Here is a 21139-nt window from a genome sequence, read left to right as displayed (position 1 = left end):
TTTTTGTAAAAAATTAAAAAATTCACTTATTTAGGTCATGTTTGGGAACATGATATTTTAGTAATTTTTTGACTTTTTAGCTAAAATATGAAGTAAAAAAATTAGTATGTTTGGAGTGATTTTTTAACTTTTTAAGAAAATATGTACAAAAAGTAAATAACAAAGGGAATCTTTAGTTTTTTTGTATAAGTTATAAACTTTTTGACTTTTTAAATAATTTTTTGACTAAAATATTAACTTGGCAAACGGCATCTTAAATTATTTCAAACAACCCTTTTATATAATTTTTTAAATTTTTTATTAAAAATAATTACCTTTTATATAAACAAAAATTTATAAAATGAGACTATTAACTATAAAAATGAAAATATAATTTTAAAAATATCAAAAATTAAGGTATAAGGGTCTTTTGAAAAGGAAAAAAAAGTCAATTTTTAACTTTTTTTATTTATTTTAAATCACATTATTTCTCATAATTTTTACTCATAAAAAAACAAAATAAATTAAAAAAATCGAAAAGATAACCGAAAAACCAACTACCCCAAACACCACATTATAATTAGATCAAACTCATGCGTGTCGTGTAATTTATCTTAATAAATATCTATCCAATCTATTCCTTTCAAATTTCCGACTATAGACTCGAAATTGGACTAAGAAACTCAACCAGTAGAGAGAGAGAAGGAGAGAGAACCATGTCAATGGCGACAATGAACAGCGACCAAGAAGAATACGATCGTCTCAAGGAAGTTAAAAATTTCGACGACTCCAAAATCGGCGTCAAAGGCCTCCTCGACTCCGGCCTCATCTCCTCCATCCCCCGCTTCTTCCACCACCCACCGGAATCTCGCCCCACCACCGCCGCCGCCGCCGCCGCCGTCCTCGTCCCTATCATCGACCTCTCCGGCCCCCGCTCCGCCGTCGTCGACGAAGTCCGCAGCGCCGCCTCCACCTTCGGCTTCTTCCAAATCACCAACCACGGCATCCCCTCCGCCGTCCTCCGCCGCACCGTCGCCGCCGTGAAATCCTTCAACGAGCAGCCGACGGAGTCAAAGATGGCTCACTACCACCGCGAGACGGGCCGCGGAGTCAACTTCTCCACCAACGTCGATCTCTTCCGCTCCAAAGCCGCCAGCTGGCGCGACACCATCCAGATGCGGCTCGCGCCGACCCCTCCGAACCCCGAAGACGTCCCCGAGGCCGTCCGATCGGAGGTGTACGAGTGGGACCGGGAGATCGGACGGCTCGGAGACGATCTGTTGGGATTGCTCTCGGAGGGTTTGGGCATTGAGAGGGAGAGATTGAAGGAATTGTCGTGCTCGGAGTCGAGGACAATGGCGGCTCACTACTATCCGTACTGTCCGGAGCCGGATATGACGTATGGGCTGACGTCACATACGGATCCGGGGGTGGTGACGGTGGTGTTGCAAAACCAGGTTGGTGGTTTGCAGGTGAAGCACGGCGGAGATTGGGTTAATATTGAACCTGTGCCTGGTGGTCTCATTGTTAACGTTGGAGATATTCTTCAGGTATGCCTGTTGCCTAACAAATAATAAGTAAATAATTATTTGTACATTGTATACATTATTATAGGGACTTTGCGATATGCACCTTATAATTAAAATAAAAAATAATATATAAATAAAAACATGATATGTAATTAAAAAGTTTATGAGTTATAAGTAAAATAATGTCGTAATTAAATTAAAAAATTAATTATAATTAAAAAAGAAAATAGTATAAATAAAAGTGCATATTGTAAGGGGGGGGGTGTATATTAAAATTTTCCATTGTTGTATTTACATATGACATGCTTTTTATAAAGTGAGAAATTGATTGTTGGGAAAATTACATTTAGTGGAGTAGTGATAAAAATAAAAATAAAAAAATTACATTTTAATGATGATATAATTTTTCTGTGTGGGCATGGGGTAAATCTATTTATGTTCGTGGAGCAATTCTTCTGATTTGTCAGAGTTGTCAAAAAAAAAAATCTATTTGTAGACTCTGTATTTGCAATTTCCCGTTGATTGTTTGGTTTGAAAATAGGCAATATGGTGATGAAGTATTTTTTTGGTTTGTTTTCATAGAAATGTACAAAAATTTGTTTGGTCCCATGCATAAATTTCACACGACACCCTTTATATGCTTGAAGGTGTAGATAGTTCAAACATGGGTAAATTACACTGACACGTTTCTGTTTAATACAGATCCTTTCATATTAAAAAAATTATACTCTGTCAGATTAAAATGACATATTTATCCTTAAATGTGAATGATGATGTTTGGTAATACTGTAATAAATATGAGATGTCCAATAATGTTACATCTCCGTAATTTACCATTCCTAACACATCTTTAATGATGTGACAATGAGGTTAGACCTTACATGATCAAATGTTTGACAAATCAAAATTTGACATTTTCACGCATCATTAGGGATGGTGTTTAGGGAGATAAATTAGGTGTCTCAAGTATTTTTCCAGAATGTCTAACTAAGAGGTCTCACTCAATCAATTCTCTGTATGCATACGATAAAAGTGTCTTGTAATGGCATACTTTAAGATTGGAATTTGTGCTTCTCATATGGTGAAGTTTAGGGAATAGAATTCCGTGCAATAATCAAGATTATTGCATAGATGATTGGGTTTAAACCATTTATTTAATCATTATTGATTGTATTTTGGGCTTGAACTACTTAGTTAAACTTGTAAGATTATTGTAGAGAATCTTGGTCTGAAGTTTAGGCATTTAGTCAATGAATGTGATCCCTTAATTCTTGCTATGAATTCTTGCTTTATGTTGGGAAACCACACCGTTAGGTCAGGTTGGGTTCAAATTTCCATCTCTAGCCCTGATAGACGAGATGAGACTCTCAATTCTCTCTTTTTAAATCAAAACATTCATCTATGTTGTGCAAGAAGTTTTTATGGAATTTCCAGTACGCTTCCTTTAACATTTTCTTTGTTCAAATTCTCAACTTGACCAACCATTTTAGAGTTGGATCATCACTGATCTGTAGCAAAACTTGATCTACTAAGGTTGTCATGGTTCGCTGCCGTCAGTCTCGTCACTAACATGCACTATCAGATGATCTTTTGGAGGAAACTATAACATTCCCCCATTTGGTACCGACTGACGATGATCTGTGTTACATGGACTCGGCACTTTGGGGCGAAGTACCCGTGTCAACATGACACGACGCGGGTGCGGGTGTGGGATCTGTGTCGGATTTGGTTGTTCTCTCTCGGACACAGCTCTTTACAGACAGCAAAAATGAAAGAGGAGAGAGCAAGAGAGAACCTGGTCAAAGCTCGATCCAGTCGAAGTCGAAGATCGACTACCTCCAGTCGAAGCTCCATCCGGTCGATCCAATTGAAGATCGAAGCTCCATCAGTCGATTGAACAGTCGAACACCCCAGACGACTCTCTCTCTCTCTCGCCTTCTCCCTCTCCCTCGCGATCGAGATCGATCGCTTCGCTTCACTTCTCTCCCTCTCTCTCTCTCTCTGTGTCGTTTTATTCTTGACTATTGATATCCCTTTCTTGATTCATATCTATATCTATTCGTATATATCTATATAAAATAATAATAGTTAATAATTATTATTATAATAACTATAATAATAACTATTATTATTATATATTATATAATAATTATTGTATAACATGTAAGATATTTATAAGATAATATATACTTATATATATTAATAAAAATAAATAAACATATATATGTAAAATAAAATAAAAAATTTAATTAGAACATATTATTTAAAAAATCTAATAAATAAATAAAATAATTAATGTATATTAAAATAAAAATATTTCTAAAAAAATTAAAAAATTTGCCGCGTCCCCTGCCGTATCCATGTCTCCATTTTTTAGAAATTGTCGTATCACGTGTCTGTGTCCGTGTTCGTGTTCGTATGCGTATCCGCGCTTCATAGATTTTTATTTGTTATTTATATGATATAACTCATCTTAATAACTATATTTAAAATAAAATAAAAAACTATTTAACGTATCCCCGTACCCGTATCTAAATTTAGATACATATCCACGTATCCTTAATTTTTAATTTTGAAGTGTCCGACCCCTAGATAGGCACCCGCACCCGCACCCGCACCCAATACCTGTACCCAAGGTTTTAAAAAGCGGTCGCAACCGTTACATAACACCGTTACGTAACGGTTTTGGTGGTTACCACCACCCGTTACGGCCGCTTTTGCAGTGTGATTGAGATTCACAGGTGTGTCGGCCGTAGCGGCTGCCGTAGCGGTCGTAACGGTGCCGTAACGGCTTGTTACACACCGTTACGTAACGGTTTCGAACTGTTTCTTTCAAAAAAAAAAAAAAAAAACTGAAAATAAGGAAAGAGTGACACGGAGAAGAGAGAAGATGAAGGAATAAGAAATAGAGAGAGAGAAGATGGAGGAGCATGAAATAGAGAGAGAGAAGAGGGAAGATGAAAAATATGTTATTGATTTGTTAAAGCTGTAAGACCTATGCTATGCTATTCTATTCAGCTGCTATCATTCAATCATTTTATTTGTGTGTGTCTATCTATATATTGTTTGAAAATAATAATAATAATGATAAGCGTGGTCATTATTTATTTGGCTTGGTTAAAATATATATATATATATATTTAGACTCTTATTTATTCTTTTACTTTTGTTATTGTTTATCTTATATGTAATAGTTAGTGATTGATTTTTTGTATAATATAAAGTCATTAATTATTAAAATAAAATGTAAAAAACTCGTTTATAGTGATTTAAAAATATGAAATATATTGGATTATACTTAAAAATTTATAAAAATTGATCAATATTTATTTTAAACCCAATAAATATGATCATGGAAAAAAAATATGCGTATCGGTAAGTTTTTTTCAAATTGTTTGAAAAATAAAAAAATTCACGGTTCCAGTTACCGCAACCGTTACGCTACGGCCTTTACGCCCCACAAACACAACCGCACCACCGCCACCGTTACGGCAACCGCAACCACTTTCAAAACCTTGCCCGTGCCTGAGTCCGTGTAACATAGACGATGATGATAAGCATGGCTGCATGGTAAATGCCCAAGAACTAATAAGCTGCAATGAACAAAAGGAATGAGACTTGGCACAAGATGTCATGTCAGCCAAGGCTTGTCAAATACTTTAGAGTCGCTCTAAATTTTTGGACATCATTAAGTTTTAACCCACCATTAATGTAAGATCAATGATAAACCACAAAGTAATATTTTCTCAAAATCAACCTTGATATAAAAAGAAAGTCTCCGAACATAAATAGACCTTAATCCTTCAGCATTAAATAATTCACCATTGATTAACAAAAAATTAGTTAAACTTCAAGATCATTCTGTTACATAAAAAAGAGAAAAAGAAGCTACATATACTAGTACGACACTTGTTCATACTAAACTTGAGAAAAGGCTTGTAGTCTTATCACATCCTTGATAAAATATTGACTAAGTGACTTCAAAGTATCCGACTGTTCGATAGGCAGACGGTGTGTTGTCTTAGTCAGTCGATCTAGTATAACATGTATGCACTTATGCCCTTGAGGCGGTCGAGGCAAACCGGTAGCAAAGTCCGTGGTTATGTATTTGCATTTCTATTCCAGTATGGGTAAGGGCTGGAGTGTCCTTATCGGTTTCTGGTGTGTAGCTTTTACTTGTTGACATGTCAAGCATTGCGATACGAATGTTGCTACATCTTTCTTCATTTCACTCCACCAATATCGTCTTTTCAGATTTTGGTACACCTTGGTTCCTCTCGGGTGTACTGTGACGTGGAATGGTGAAATTCCTTAAGAAGTTTTTCTTTCTAGGATTAATCACTTGGCACAAACAATCTTCCTTGATACCTCAAGCTCCCATCCGTGTGTATTTTCTAATCTAGCATTGGTTCTTTTGATTCCAGTCGAGCTTTTAATGAAAGCAACTACCTGATCAAACTTTTGTTACTCTCTCACCTCATTCAGTAACTTACGTACCCTAAATTCATTGTGTACCAATCATGTTCCATTCCTTGAGGGCCAACTAGCATCGTATCCACGCGCGACCCCAAATTCATTTCTCAATTCTGGCAAAGTATGCAAAAAGCCATAGGGACAAACTCGTGCTTTGGCTAGGGTTGCAAACGAGCTAAGTCGGGCCGAGTTAAGTTTTACGATGTTCGAACTTGACTCAATTTATTTACAAGGTGTTCTAGCTTGGCTCGAGCTTGAAACAAGCCAAAATATTTGAGCTCGAGCTCGGCTCATGTAAAATTTATGTAACTTGAACTCGGCTCGTGGCGGCTCGTTAGCCAAGAGAAATCTATAGAAAACATGAACCCTCTGCACTTACATAGAAAATTTTCCACCTTGAAAGGTATTGTGCAACCTATGTGGGATTTTTCAACCAACTCACCAAATGACGTAGTTTGGCACACATCTTATTGCATTATTTCAGCCCCACATTGTTGAAGAGAAGCTATGCACAAAGTCCCAACCATTACAAAAGGTTTATAAGGGTGAGTTGGTGGAAACTATCACACTAGTCAAGGAAAGGAAAGTAAAAGCAAAGCATTGAAAAAAACTTTCAATGATTATTTTCTATTAAACTAATCAAGATTATTTATCATGATCAATTTAAAATGTTTTAGCAAATACAAATATTATATAATATATAATATATAATAATATACGTATATATAAATGTAAATATATAATATATATACTTGAGCTTGCGAGCTTATTTGAGCCAAGTAATATTAAGTTCGGGCTCGGCTCGTTTATTATTCAAACTCGAATCTTAAGCTTGAACTCTTTTATTTAGTTAATGAACCAAGTATGAATGAGCTTTAACAAGCCGAGTTCAAGTTTGTTCATGAACGGCTTTGTTCGTTTGCAGCTCTAGCTTTGGCACAACGTTTTATCCATAGATAGATGGACAGTTTGAAAGAACAATACACAATTTGGAGGGCATACTCCGAACTTGTGTCATAAAGGAAGTTGGATAAGCACTTGCCATTGATCGAATTTTGCATTCAACAATAGTTTTCAGGCCAGCATCGAAACGACATCATATGAAGCTCTTTATGGATGACCTTGTCAAGCACCGAGTTGCTGGACAGAAGTAGGGGAAACATCCTTTCTAGGGCCAGACTAGGTCCATGGGACCACATAAAAGGTTAAGGTAATTATACAAAGTTTGATCACAACCCAAAGCAGGCAGAAGAGCTACGCAGATCAATGAAGGTGACCATTGACTTTCGAGGTGGGAAATCATGTTTTCCTAGAAGTCCTCGTCGACGTACCGTGTCCTATGGAAAGAAAGGGAACCTAGCACCATATTATGTTGGACCTTTTGAGGTTTTAAGCTAGGTTGGAGAAGTAGTATATTAATGACATTACCACATAAGCTAGTGGCAATACATAATGTCTCACATTAAAAATGTATGAACCTCATCCATCCCACGTAATCAATTGGAGAGGAATCAATCTCGACGAAGATGCAATTTTTTGAATAAAGGCTCGTAGAATCATGAATCTTGGATAAAAGAACTTCCGAGGCCTAGTTTTCTGCTTAGTACATATATTATGGCAACACCGGGGAGTCGAAGAATTTATTTGGGAAAGGGAAGATGCAATTCGTGCCAATTACCCTTAGTTGTTCCAGGATAAAGATAAGATCCAATTTCGACAATGAAATTTCTTTAAGGGGATAGGTTGTGTGAACTTGCAATTTTAGATAACTGTTAAAACACTAGATAGCCAGTTCCCAAATGGGGCCTGAAGTTAGTAAATTAAGTCAACTAGATAGTTATAAACACTAGCCAATTCCCACCCCTTCTTTTCCATGCCATTTTGACTTTGTGTAAGGATTGCTTACCTATGCCAACACTCAACCACCCTAATTACATAGGTGCTAGAAGGGTGGCAATGCCACCCAATGAGGTTACATGCAACTAAGGAATTTCTTTTCTTTTTGTTTTAATTTTTGTATTCAAATTGCCTATATAAGGAGGCTCTTCCCTCCCCCCCTCATACCCACACCCTTCGGCTGAAGGAGAGGAAGAGAGGAAAGAAAGAAAGAAAGAGAGGAGAGAAAGAGAGAGAGAGAGAAGGAAGAGGGGAGAGCAAGAAAGAGAGGGAAGCAAGGAAGGAAGGAAAAGAGGAGGTATCAACTCTTAGCAATTTTTCTTAAAGCTTCTTGAGGTAAGAATACTACCTCTACCCTTATTCATGGCTGATTTATATGTTATATATGCAAGATTATGTGTTATTAGTATACTTATAGCAAGCAAAGTCAGGTTGGTATAATGCATTTTCATCTCTTGGCTGAATGAGGCTTGCATGACTTTTTGAGCTTCAAACGATACCGAACAGTGGTGAGATTGGAACCGTTTGCTAGATAGACAAGTTAGGAACATTTTTCTAGAAGAAATGAAAGGCCAAAAACCTCTGTAATAAAAATTCTTCAAAGAAAATAGGACAGAATGTGTTGAGAGTTCAGTAAAACAGCCGTTTCTCTTTTAATATTTTTCGGTTTTTAGTGAAATCAGTGGAAAATGAAAGAAAAATCGTATATCTAACTATCCCTAGTGGCCATGCTCGGAAATGATTTTTTTGGAGAAAATGGTGATCATTCGAAGTTGACTGTTGCTGTTGTGTTTTATGCAGCGACTAAGAAAAACATTTATTTCGGGTGCAAAATACCCTTCGATGATTTTATAAAAATTCATGTTTATAATATAGTAGATTCTGGACAGTTTATTTGAGCCTTATCAAGTCATTAGAAAGGAGTTTTCTAAAATTTATTTGAGCCTTAGCAAGTCCTAAAAATTCTGGACAATGCTGAAAACTTGATGTTTTAGTAAAGATGAGCCATCACCACTCTTTTTTACACACATGCAAGGTTATTCAAGGATAATGAGATGTAATCTAACATGTAAGGAAGTAAAATCAGTAGATATACTAACAAGCTAGAAGAGAATGAAGCTCAAAAAGTCATTCAAGCCTAATTCAACCAAGAGATAAACATGCATTGTACCAACCTCACTTTGCTTGCTATAAGTACTACTAGCACATGGTCTTGCATATATAACATATAAATCAGCCATGAATAATCTGAAGGGGGGTAGAGATAGAGTATTCTTACCTCGAGAAACTTTAAGAAAAATTGCTTAGAGTTGAGATCTCGTCTCTTCCCTTTCTTTCTCTCTTTCTCTCCTTCAGCTGAATGGTGTGGGTACAAGGGGAGAGCCTCCTTATATACGCAATTTGTGTATAAAAATTAAAACAAAATGAAAAGAAATTTCCTATTTGCATGCAACCTCAATGGGTGGGATTACCATCCTTCTGGCACCTAGGTAACTAGGGTGGTTGAGTGTTGGCATAGGAAAGCATTTCTTAAACAAATTGAAAATAGCATGGAAAGAGGGGGTGGCGGGCCTCTTTCTCTCTGTCTCTCTCTCTCAGGTGTATACATTTTCTTTCTTTCACTAGTGTAAGAAAGGTATCTCTAATATAATAATAAATTTTTACTTAGAAAGATCTAGAGTTTATAACTATCTAGTTGACTTAGTTACTAACTTATTAGCAAGTTCTCATTTAAAAAATTTTGAATATAGAAAATAACACAAAGAATAATCACAGAAAATAATGCATGTAGTTAAATTTTAAGGAGTTTAAATTGTAGATGTTTGTATAGTAACACTTGTTTATAAAGTTTTAATTTAGTTATTGGAAACTTATCTATTTAAAATAATTAAGCTTTTAACAGTCATATGAAATTATGAGTTCTCACAATACCTAACTCAGATATCAATCAATTCTTGGTTTGTAATAAAAGTGTCTTCTAATGCATCTTAGGATTTAAATTTGTGCTCCTTGTATCATTATATGGTGAATTTGGAGTGCTTTATGATCCCTTAATTCTCGCTTTATATCCTTTCTTTCTTAGATTCATGGCATCATGCTTGGAGGCTTGGGATCCTTGGTTTGGTTGCTTGTCTGCTCATATGGTCGCCTTTGTTCCCCTGGCCTGGTTGACTAGCCTAGTTAGATTATCATTATCACACACAATTCTATGCTTGTATATTTTAGGATATGTGCAATTTCAGATCACTATAAAATTTATCTTGAATTGGTCAAACTAAAGTGAGAATGGTTACAGTCTATCTACATGCTTCAACAATAAATTGCGAGTCAAGTGACATTTGGCAACATGGTATTGTATGACCTCTTTTAGGATTTTGAGATATTAATTTTTACTTTGGCACAATTTTAGTTCTTAATAGGTGAAATCAATCAATTTTTTACAGGCGAATTACCCATATCTTGCCAACCAAATTGCATTATCATTACATATACTAACAATCTTATTAAAAATATAAATGGCAAAATGTGATTGGTTATTAAGAAAATAATGATACTTAAGCATTCAATGATGTGGTGACATGTATATTTTTAGTAAGATTGTTAGTAAAAATTTAAACAGATATAGCATTGCTCATTACTTATATGGACTAAAAATCAGATCTCAATATTTTGGTTGTGCTTCATTTTCTCTTCGTTTTTGTTTTTGGGTCTGTGTTTTATTTGACATCCATAACTACTGTCTTGAGTTCTATTTTTCTGGTAGTTGGTTTCTTACCTATTGATTTTTATTTTTATAAATTTGTGTTATTAAAATATTACCTTTTCTATATTAGAAAAATAAATAAATAAAGCTCTTTTGCAGATCATGTCCAATGATGAATACAGAAGTGTGGAGCATAGAGTTTTGGCGAACCCCCATGAGGAGTCGCGTGTTTCGATTGCAGTTTTCTTCAACTCAAGCAATAGAGAGAGATTGTATGGACCATTGCCGGAGCTAGTGTCGCCAGAGAAACCAGCTCTTTATCAACAATTTACACTGTCAGATTACATGCAAAGGTTCTTCAGTAAAGAGCTGCAGGGCAAGACCTTGACAAATTACTATAGGCTTTGAAACACAAGAGAGCCTTATATGTAAGCAATAATGTTTGTCAATGTTATTTGTGAAATTATGAATGTAATAACTGGCTAAATAATTTACTCTACCAAAATTTATATTCTTGTCGAACAAATTTTTATTGAAAATTAAGCTATACGACGAGAAAGCTTTATTTTATTATTGTTCACACTGTAGTGGTATTGAGAATGAGTATTGCTATTCGAATTCAAAAATTAGATACTACATCTAGACTCAATAATCCACTGGGTCTAGAAAGTGGTTCTAAAAAGTCGACTTGTATATCATTTTTTATTAGAAATATTGAGCATGCGATATATATTGGTGACTCAATCGTGTGACTTTATATGGGGTCATCAATTGCATTATTTTATACTAACACATTTATTCATAAATTCTATTTCATTTCATCTAAATTTTTTTTTTATATTTTAATAAGTTTTATAGGTGACATAGTTATTGAAATTTCCCTAATAATAATAGGGTGAATGGCGCATTAATGTTCACTGTGAATGTTTTGTGTGAATGTTTTGTGATGTGAAATTTCATATTATTAACGTAAACGTTTACAATGTCAAATTTATTTAATATGAATATTTACATTACCAAGTTTATAAGAGTTCAAAAAATATTTGTAAGGATAATATTGTTCATAAAATATCTTAAATATGCGAATTAAGATTTTGTGGATTAAATGTTTAAAATAATAGAACTGATTGAAATATAATAATATCTTATGGAGTAATTAGAATAGATGGAGTTGAAGGATGATTGTCTATAAAATCCTTTTTTTATGGGCTTTTAACTGTCAATTCACAGCATAAAGGACATTGGCCAGTTTAACAGCATTTATAAATTTAGTTATGGGAGAAAGTTACAAATTCATGAAAAAAGACTATGATTTTAATTATTAACATTTGTAAATTTTACTATTTATCTATAATTAATTTTTAGAATTTACACTGAAATACCATATTACCTACACAAAAATATATCATATAATTTGTCTTGGAACATTTCTTATTCCATCTCAGATGTCATGCTGCATAATTTCTAACCGTCTAATTCAAATAACAAGAATAAACAAAATTAGTTTTGTAAAAGAATACAATAACAAATAGACTAACAAGATTACAATTAATTATTACAAGAGCAATACCTAAGCCAAATACCATGCGCAAGACATACTCCATTTATTAGGTTGCACTCGAGACTACCTTCCATCTTACAATATCACATTAAATAAAAATATAATGACACTAAATAAGTAATGTTTCAATGCATTCAATAGTCAAGTTCATAATGTATGTGATACTTACATGTTGTCCCCTTACCACTGTTGAAGTAGAACCTCTACCACTTACACCTCTTCCCGTTAGAATTCCATCACTTGCACCTCTACTACTACCTGTGCAATTGCCACCAACATCACTCCCTCTAATAGAAACAACCTTTCTTAGCCTTGAACCTTTTCCACTTTCTTGGCTTATTGTAACCCTACTTGTTTGCCCTATTGTAGAAACACTTGAACCACTAATTGAGATCTAGGGTTTGGAGAGTTTTAGAGAGAGAGATATATATAGAAAATGATTCAAAATGCTTCTTTCACATACTGTTATACGCGCAGCCCGCTCGAGTATAGAAAGCCCCGCTTGATTGTCGGACACAAAGTTTCGCTTAAGCATCCAGGGAGTTCCAGAAGCTTCCAGGATGCTCTACAATCTCCCAGGGCTTTCTTGTTCCACTATCCTTTTGACTGCTCTAGAGAATTCTAGATTCTTCCATTAGAACCTCCCTTCTTCTAGCCATTCTCTAGAGAGTTCTAGCAATCTCCTTTGGTTTCCAACGCTTTCTGGTGAGGGCAGCATTAGGATTTCTCTGTCCGTGACATTCTCCCCCACCTATTGCGGCGACGCCCTCGTCGCGCCTTCCTTGCAAAGTCTTCCTGGCCTCCCTACCATAGGGAGTTGCACTTGCCATTGGTGCTTGATAAGGTGTCTTCGCGCCTTGCTTTTTCTTCTTCTTGTGATCCACCTTTCTCCTCGGTGGAAGTCCCTTAGGTCTTGCTCCTCCTTTGCCTTTGAGGATAGCTTGGTAAGTAGTCTCTCCCTTCTTTGAGTCTTCCTTGACTTGCGGTGTGGAGAGATCCTTCTTGGCCGCTTGCCCGCTAATCATCTTTTTGGTAGCGCCTTCTACCTTGTCTTTGTCCACCCCCAACTCAATAGCAGATAGAAGTTGGAGTGTAGTGTTCTCCTTACTTGCCATTGGCACCATGTAAGGCCCACCCTCCATGATGCACATTTTGTTGTCGCGAGGCAACATTGCCACGTTGAACTCTCGCAGGAACTCCATCCCTAGCACCACATCATAGTCATCGAGTGATGCTATTGAGAAGTTCACTTTCCCGCGCCATTTTCCAAGGTGTAGCTCAACCCCTCGAGCTAGGCCCTCCACGGGCTTTGCCTTGGTGTTCACTGTCTTCATTACTGCTTGACCCCTGTCAAGTCTTAGACCAAGCCGCTTGGCCTCTTCTGCCTTGATGAAGTTGTGGGAAGCCCCTGTGTCTACCATGACTTGGGTCGCCTTCCCGTTGATCTTGCCCTCTACGTACATCAAACCCTTATCCCATTGGGTTGATGCAGTAGGCTTCGCTTCTATGGCACCAAGCAGCTGCAGAGAACCCATGCAGGCCTGCTCTTCCCTTTCTTCCCTTTCCAGCATTGCACTAAGACTCTTCCTCTTTGGGCAATCGCGCGCCCAATGTGGCCCATCGTAGATGAAGCAGTTGTCTTTGGGCTTGCTTTCTTTCTTCGCCTCTTTCTTCCAGTCTTTGCCCGTTGGTGACTTGCTTCTACCTTCTTTGTACCTTGGAGCCTTAGAATCCTCCCATTCTTTGGCCCATGTGGCTCCCCCACCTTTGCCTTGACCCTCCTTGGTGGACTCCAAGTTAGAAGCTTCCGGCTTCGTGTATTCCACCAACGTCTCAGCCACGGTGAGTGTAGTGGAGATATCCTTGACGCCTCTTCGTTGTAGTTCCAATTGTGCCCACTGCTTAAGCCCAGTTGTGAAGTTAAAGAGCAAGTCATCATCAGTCATGTTAGGGATTTGAAGCATTAACCCGGAGAATTCTTGGACATAATCCCGGATAGAGTGGGTGTGCTTCAACTCCCTCATCCTCAAACGTGCTTCATATGCCACATTTTCAGGATAGAATTGCCTTATTAGCTCATTCTTGAATTGTTCCCATGAAGAGATAGTGCAAATGCCTCTTTCCATTTCAGCGTGCTTACGACGCCACCAAACTCCAGCTAACTTAGTGAGGTAGAGAGAAGCGGTGCGTACCTTCGCAAGCTCATCATTTAAGTTTAAAGCTTCAAAGTACCTCTCTAAGTGCCAAAGGTAGCCATCCAACTCCTTGGCGTCCCTTTTGCCATCAAACTCCTTAGGCTTGGGTGCCTCCAGCCTTGGAGTGAATCCCGCATTGGTGGAAACACCGCCACTAGCCACAGCTCGCTTGCATATGGCCCAATCCGCCCGTGTCTCTTCCAAGCCTTCCTTCAGCTCTTGGACTTGGTCTTGGAGTTGACAAATAGCCTTCAGGATCCGTTCCTGGAAGTCATAACTTTCTTGCCTCTGCGCTTCAGAGTTGATCCGGATGATGTCCCGCACGGACTCTAGCAATTCCTCAACTTGGCTTTCCACATTGCCATCGAGTTGCTCCATCGCCTGTTCCAGCCGATCAAGACGCTCCTTGACGTCGGCCATAGCCATTTCAACCTTAACCACACGGGTGTCCATGGCACTCATCATGTCCCTTGACTTGTCTTTCGCCTTCTTGCCCAAGTTTGCAGCAGTCTCCCTTCTGCGGTTCTCCTTGGTGTGAGTTACTTCCGACATAGTGCCCTTCCTTTCTCAAGTCACGACGCCTTCGTAACCTTGCTCTGATACCAACTGTCACGGCCTTGGATTTGCTGAACCAACCCTCAGTCTTTCCAAGCCAACCGTGCGGCCTTAGATGCTTATAGCACGCCTTGCTTGCATCTAAGTAAGCCTTTAGTGGAAGGGAGCTAAGGGATTGCACACACACAAGAGAGACTTGGAGAGAATACTAGCTTTGTGTTGCACTTGAGAGAAAGCTTACAATTCTTGGGTGGTTTGGCCAAATGAGGGCCTCCCCTTTATATAACCTTACATAGATTATTCTAGAACCATACTAATGGAGAGTGTTCTAGACACTTCCCCTAGCTAGAGTATTCTAGGACTATTCTAGTATGTACATGTCTAGAAGAGTCTACAACTATCTCTAACTATTTACAAGTTTCCACAATGCTCCAGGGAGTTCCAGAAGCTTCCAGGATGCTCTACAATCTCCCAGGGCTTTCTTGTTCCACTATCCTTTTGACTGCTCTAGAGAATTCTAGATTCTTCCATTAGAACCTCCCTTCTTCTAGCCATTCTCTAGAGAGTTCTAGCAATCTCCTTTGGTTTCCAACGCTTTCTGGTGAGGGCAGCATTAGGATTTCTCTGTCCGTGACATTACATGTCACGTACTGACTCATTAGGGATGCGAGTTCTACACCAAGCACCTTGCAAGCGCATTAGGTTCATTAGTTTGTGAGCGGCAAGGCAGGCAGGGTAGATCCCTATCGCATCTCCTAGGTTGGTCCGTGGGCAAAATGCACGGGGGTACGCAGTACCACTCGTGGAGCCGGCTTCTCGGGAGGATGACAAGCGCCCAGTCCGTGACAAGTGGTATCAAAGCTAGCCTAGGGGCACTGTGATGGGAACGGTACGTGGGACTTACACCAAGCACCCTCATTGTGGGGTCCACACCAAGGGTGGTGTCCGCGCGGGGCGGGTTTCCCATGGGTAGGGGAACGGACAAGCATGGGGGCAGGCAGGGTAATGTCCCCCTGACGAGGGTGTCTGGGACTAGCGGTGGTAGCATGTGACGTACCGACTCATGAGGGATGCGAGTTCTACACCAAGCACCTTGCAAGCGCATTAGGTTCATTAGTTTGTGAGCGGCAAGGCAGGCAGGGTAGATCCTTATCGCATCTCCTAGGTTGGTCCGTGGGCAAAATGCACGGGGGTACGCAGTACCACTCGTGGAGCCGGCTTCTCGGGAGGATGACAAGCGCCCAGTCCGTGACACCGGGCAGTAGTCGTAGACTACCGAAGGCCTAACTTTCAAAACTAACTGAAATCTTATAATAATTGGGGCAAATTTATTCCGTTTACAAGTGCGGAAACCATTATTTTTTTATATTGTATTTAATTAAAATATCCATTCAGAGTAGTGCATAACGATATGAAATGAAAGCATACATTTCCTATGGATTATTATCTTACTATTTACATGATCTATATGACAAAAGCTTTACAAGTCCAGCACAAGCATATAAGACCGGCTTCTAATCAAACTTCTCCTCGTAATCGACCTCTTCATCACCTACGTAGATATATAAGGGAAACGGGTGAGGCATTGCCTAGTGAATAGTAATAAAGTAAGGCGGTAAATGAATGAACACCGACAAGGTTTATAAAACATAACATATAGTCATAACTTGAATATTTATCAAAATAAATAAATAAATAAATAAAATCATAACTTGAACATAACTTAGCTTGAACATGATAGTACAAAACTTGGCTTACACAGCAAAATGAGAGTTTCGTACTCTCAACACACATTTCCCCGCCTTTAGTTAGGCAGCATCACAAAATCTTTTCCTCCACAAAAATCCCCGTAGGGTGAGCATAAAACCTAGTAGGAAATCTTTAACAAAAGTCTCAAGAGATGAAAGGCACATGTCATGCTATGCTCTTTTGAAAGAAAATCACATCTTCATCTTTGAAAACCCTCATGCTCAATGATATCATGCAATTTCAATTCTTCAAAACTTAACAATTCATTTCAAGAGCGGTAAATACGACTCTGGTAATCCCTAGGTCAGTGTCTCCAAGTAGACTATACAAGTACTACCAATTTGTCATTTTTACCGGTATTAACCGGAAGGCTTGACACCTATCTGCGCGGGTTTTCGGTCTTTCACCCCGGATTCTCGGGCCAACTTATTGAATATCATTTACACCACCTATCAAGACTTACCAACGTATTTACCTCAAAACCATTCCATGAAAATTTGTTTATCAATATTCTTTTCTCAATGCAAGTTTTTAATTTAACTTTCAAAGTTTAATGTAATCAAATGAATTGATATGCCAATAACACAAGATGAATATAAATACTTTTATTCCAATTCATCATCCAAGAAATAACATAATTCCCTCTTTTCAAGTATCCTTAACAATTAGTCATTTCAAGACTATTTCAATATTTTGAATAATAATTTTAAAAAATGAACAATAATTCTCAAATTCCTTGAAATTCATATTTTTATAAATATAAATAAGAAATTTTCCAAGCATCCATTTATTTTGACACACAAAATAAATATAACAATATCATTCATGGATTTTCAGTCTCCTTTAAAAAAAAAATCCCAAATTCTAGGTTTTCTCACCAAAACTATACAACTTGAATCTTTTAAAAGAAAACTTTTCAAAATCATGTTTTCTTCAATCAACGAAGATCAAAATCCATAAGATCATTTTAAAAGAACAAGAGACAAACCCACTTTCAAAATCGCTCAACTTCTTGAATCAACAATCAATTTTCAAAGCTATCGAAAGATGATTTCGAAAATCATATAGATTTTGCAAAAACATATATATAACTCTAAGAAAATCTCTACCTCAAGTTTTGAAGAAGAAATGAGATAAAACCTCCAAAATCGACTTTGTCGAATCTCGATCTTCACTGTACACAATGAAGCCCTCGAGAAGTTAACCAGTTTTGACGAAGAAACTATGGCAGAACTCTAATGGATCTTGAGAAATCAAGGTTTTGATCTAATTTGGCGTAGGGAAATGTAGAAAGAAGGGAGAGGAAAGGGTTTTTAGAGAAAGAGAGACCTAACAAGAGTGAGATACACTCAGCCTAAAGAGATGAAAAGACTAAAATTTCGGACTCACCTACCACCGCACTTGCACTTCCGCACCTGCATTTATTGCAGTAGCCAAACAAGCCCTCCCTTGTTTTTCGCATGTGCGGCTCAAGCAATTTCAAATGCATTTTGCATTTTTGCTTCGGGGGTGCTGCCCCTCGACCCCGCCAGGGCGTTGCCCTCGAACCCGCCAATGGGCGCTGCCCCCTGGACCCCCTCGAGCTGACCTGGCAGCTCGGTCCCCGACCTGCTCGGTTGAAGTGGCAAAACATGAAAGAAGGGTCGAAATCGGGATGGCTACAATGAACATGATTTTTATTAAGAAATCCATGAGTCTAGTTTCTTTTCAGCTCTTTTTCTAACTTCTCCTTTTCTCTCCAAAACATGAATTTGAATATATGAAACTCTTGAAAATCAAAGGAACATCTGAAGATGAAAGCTTATATGCATCAAGGACATCAAAAACTTAACCAAAATGATGAATTCCTATGCTTCCTATCTAGCTCTTCAATTTCTTCCTTATTAATTCAAATTGGCCCCAACTTTTTCTCAATCTTAGATGCTAGGAGGGTTTACTACAAGATTTGGGATTGAAATCTTACTTTGGAACACTTTCTAGGTTGAATTTGAGCTAGAGTTTCCATCCCCTCTTCTTTCTCCTTTCTTTTCTTCCTTTCCTCCCTCCTCCTTTCTTCTCTCTTGTTTGTTCTAGTCTTCTGCAGAATTTTTTCTCTTTGTTTGGTTTTATTGAGTTGAACAATACAAAGAGTTATAGGAGATATAAATGGGGAGAGGTGCTAGTTTGTGCCACCTAGGTATGTGCTTGCTTAATTTGTCTAATCTTACTTATTTAACTTAGTTAACCAATGTCTATACTAATTAGTCTAGGCTTGACTTCATCATGTTTAACTTAATTAATCCTAATTAAGGCTCACTAATCATACTTAATTAAAACTAATCTCGATTAGCAAAATAAAATACAACATGAAATTGGGAAGCACATTAGTCTAAGATCTTTAAGCTACTCAATTAGTGCAATAGCACATCCTATGGTTTTCAAATCAAGTCTAAAGTCATCCCCTAACTCAAGGCTCAAACAAATAGTTTCGTACACTTAAGGTATCAACTAACTTCTTCTCTTTTATAATTCTAGTAAGTCCTATTTCAGATAAGCATACAACACACGGATACATACAATAATAATATGATATGCATTATGCATGAATGGTTGGTTGTCATAGTTTATCTCCTAAATTGTTATCCTAACAATTCATATTTTTATCTCTAGAGTATTGGAAAGTAATTAAATCAAGGTGTCTTGTGATATGGAATATTCAATGGAATAGTTATTTTGAACTGAGGTATTAAAAAATGAATGATAATATAATTATAGTACGTAACATTCTCTAGGGTGTCACAACTATGCTGCATGTGCGGGCCTTCTTGGCTGCACTTGCAGATTCACAGAGTCTTGAATCCTCTTTTCAGCTCCGAAATTCCTCTCTTATGCAAGAACACCCCTTTCAATTGTAAGGCATGAAAACATGAAATTTTACTAACAAAACACTTGCAAGTTGTAGGAAAACACGAGGTTACAAATTTATTCAAAATACTTCATCAAAACCATGATCTCTAACAAGATTAAACCAACCCTAGCTTCTTTTCATTCCTTTCTTCCATGCTTTCATTTAATCCTATCATATCTTAATATTTCCTTATATTTTTCTAGTTGTGATGATCAAAACAATGAATATAGATAGAAAACTTACTTCAAATTGAGTTTTGGAGTGCCTAATTCAAGGTCTTGAAGTCTTTTCCTTTTCTTTCTCTTTTCTTCTCTCTCTCTCTCTCTGTGGTAAAATCTTTATCCTCTCTTCTTGCTTCTATCTTTTCCAGCAAATTCTCTCTCCTCAAGACAAATTATGTGCTTTTATAATAGGAGCGACACTTGTCTCTCTTGTGTTTAAGACTACCTCCAAGCAGGATGTGCGAGGAAACTAGGTGAGGTGTGTATATGCTGCACCTACATGCTTGCTTCACCTATGTTTTTGCTTCACCAACTCTCAAGGTTAGGTCATAATCTCACTTAGCTTAATTAATCTTGATTATGTCTAATTAATCCTATTTTGTTATCACTAATCCTACTTAACATTTTTCACTTGGCATCAAATTACCAAACACGTTAGTCTCAGATCTTTAAGCTCCTTGATTAATGAAAACAACAACTCTAACATATTAGTTCCAAGCTAGAAGTGATTCTCTAACCCCTAACACAAAACAAAGGAATTTCTATTTTAAAGCTTCGTACTAGCATCCATTTTGCTCCTTGTCTTCAAGCAAATTCCTAGCACACAAGCAAATATACAATGCAAGATGAGAAAGCAAGGATAAAGAATGCATATGACATGCAAGAATGTCTTGGGTGTTACAATATGTTAGGGAGTAAAATTTTTCATCTTTTATAAACTAAAAGATTTCATGCAAAACACTGATTCTGTTCACTAATGATTAAATAAATTTTCTCACGTATTTTGTGAGGTCATGTTTCTGGCCTAATCTTTTGTGGGAGTGAGGACAATTAATATCCCACTTTTTGAATAGGCTATCATTGTAAAATTATAATACATAACATTTCAAACTATATGTTTACATATAGTAATTGAAACATGTTAGATTAAATATAGGATATTGTAACACTCTTTTTTTGGTATACATGTGTGCTAAGTAGCACAAAAAAGCACATTTGACACGACACGACACGACACAACACTAACTTGTTGGCTTGACGATTTTCAAAAAATGTAGGACAAGATACGCTTGGTATTGTGAGAATATTAGATTTATTAGATTTAGATGCTTCTAGTTTTGTGTTAGGCTTGATCAACAACAAAAGTAACTTACACCTATGAATTATTTATTATTACTAGTGTAATAAATAGGGTTCAATATTACATGGGTCCGATCATTTTTGACCCAATGGTTCCACAATTTTTTATATTATTTTAAAAGTTTTTCTTGAACACTGAGAATACCCACCATTTAAAGTGTTGTAGGTTTTAAAACAAAGGATTCCACTAAATTCTTTGTTCTTATAATACTCTATGTAGAATTCCTAGGTTAATTTTTTAATGTCAATA

General features: G+C 37.2%; 1 protein-coding gene across 2 annotated transcripts in view; it reads left to right on the top strand.

Annotated features, from left to right (window-relative positions):
- The first annotated feature begins 532 nt into the window (after nucleotides 1-532).
- Nucleotides 533-21139, top strand: part of LOC114320851 (DIBOA-glucoside dioxygenase BX6) — a 31713-nt gene continuing 11106 nt past the window's right edge. Inside the window, exons 1-2 of one of the 2 annotated variants that reach the window (XM_028267928.2) lie at nucleotides 533-1529; nucleotides 10741-11154. In XM_028267928.2, the coding sequence (XP_028123729.2) occupies nucleotides 696-1529; nucleotides 10741-10989 (1083 nt within the window). In that variant the 5' untranslated portion in view covers nucleotides 533-695 and the 3' untranslated portion in view covers nucleotides 10990-11154. Of the gene's footprint in view, nucleotides 1530-10740; nucleotides 11155-21139 lie in introns of those variants that run through there. The other variant, XM_082893954.1, reaches the window with a different exon arrangement.

The sequence above is a fragment of the Camellia sinensis genome, chromosome 11, assembly GCF_055761805.1.
Source record: "Camellia sinensis isolate YWXY chromosome 11, ASM5576180v1, whole genome shotgun sequence".
In the NCBI taxonomy this organism is placed as follows: Eukaryota; Viridiplantae; Streptophyta; class Magnoliopsida; order Ericales; family Theaceae; genus Camellia; species Camellia sinensis.
Note: the sequence above shows the minus strand (reverse complement) of the source record. Positions and strands in the feature narration are given on the sequence as shown.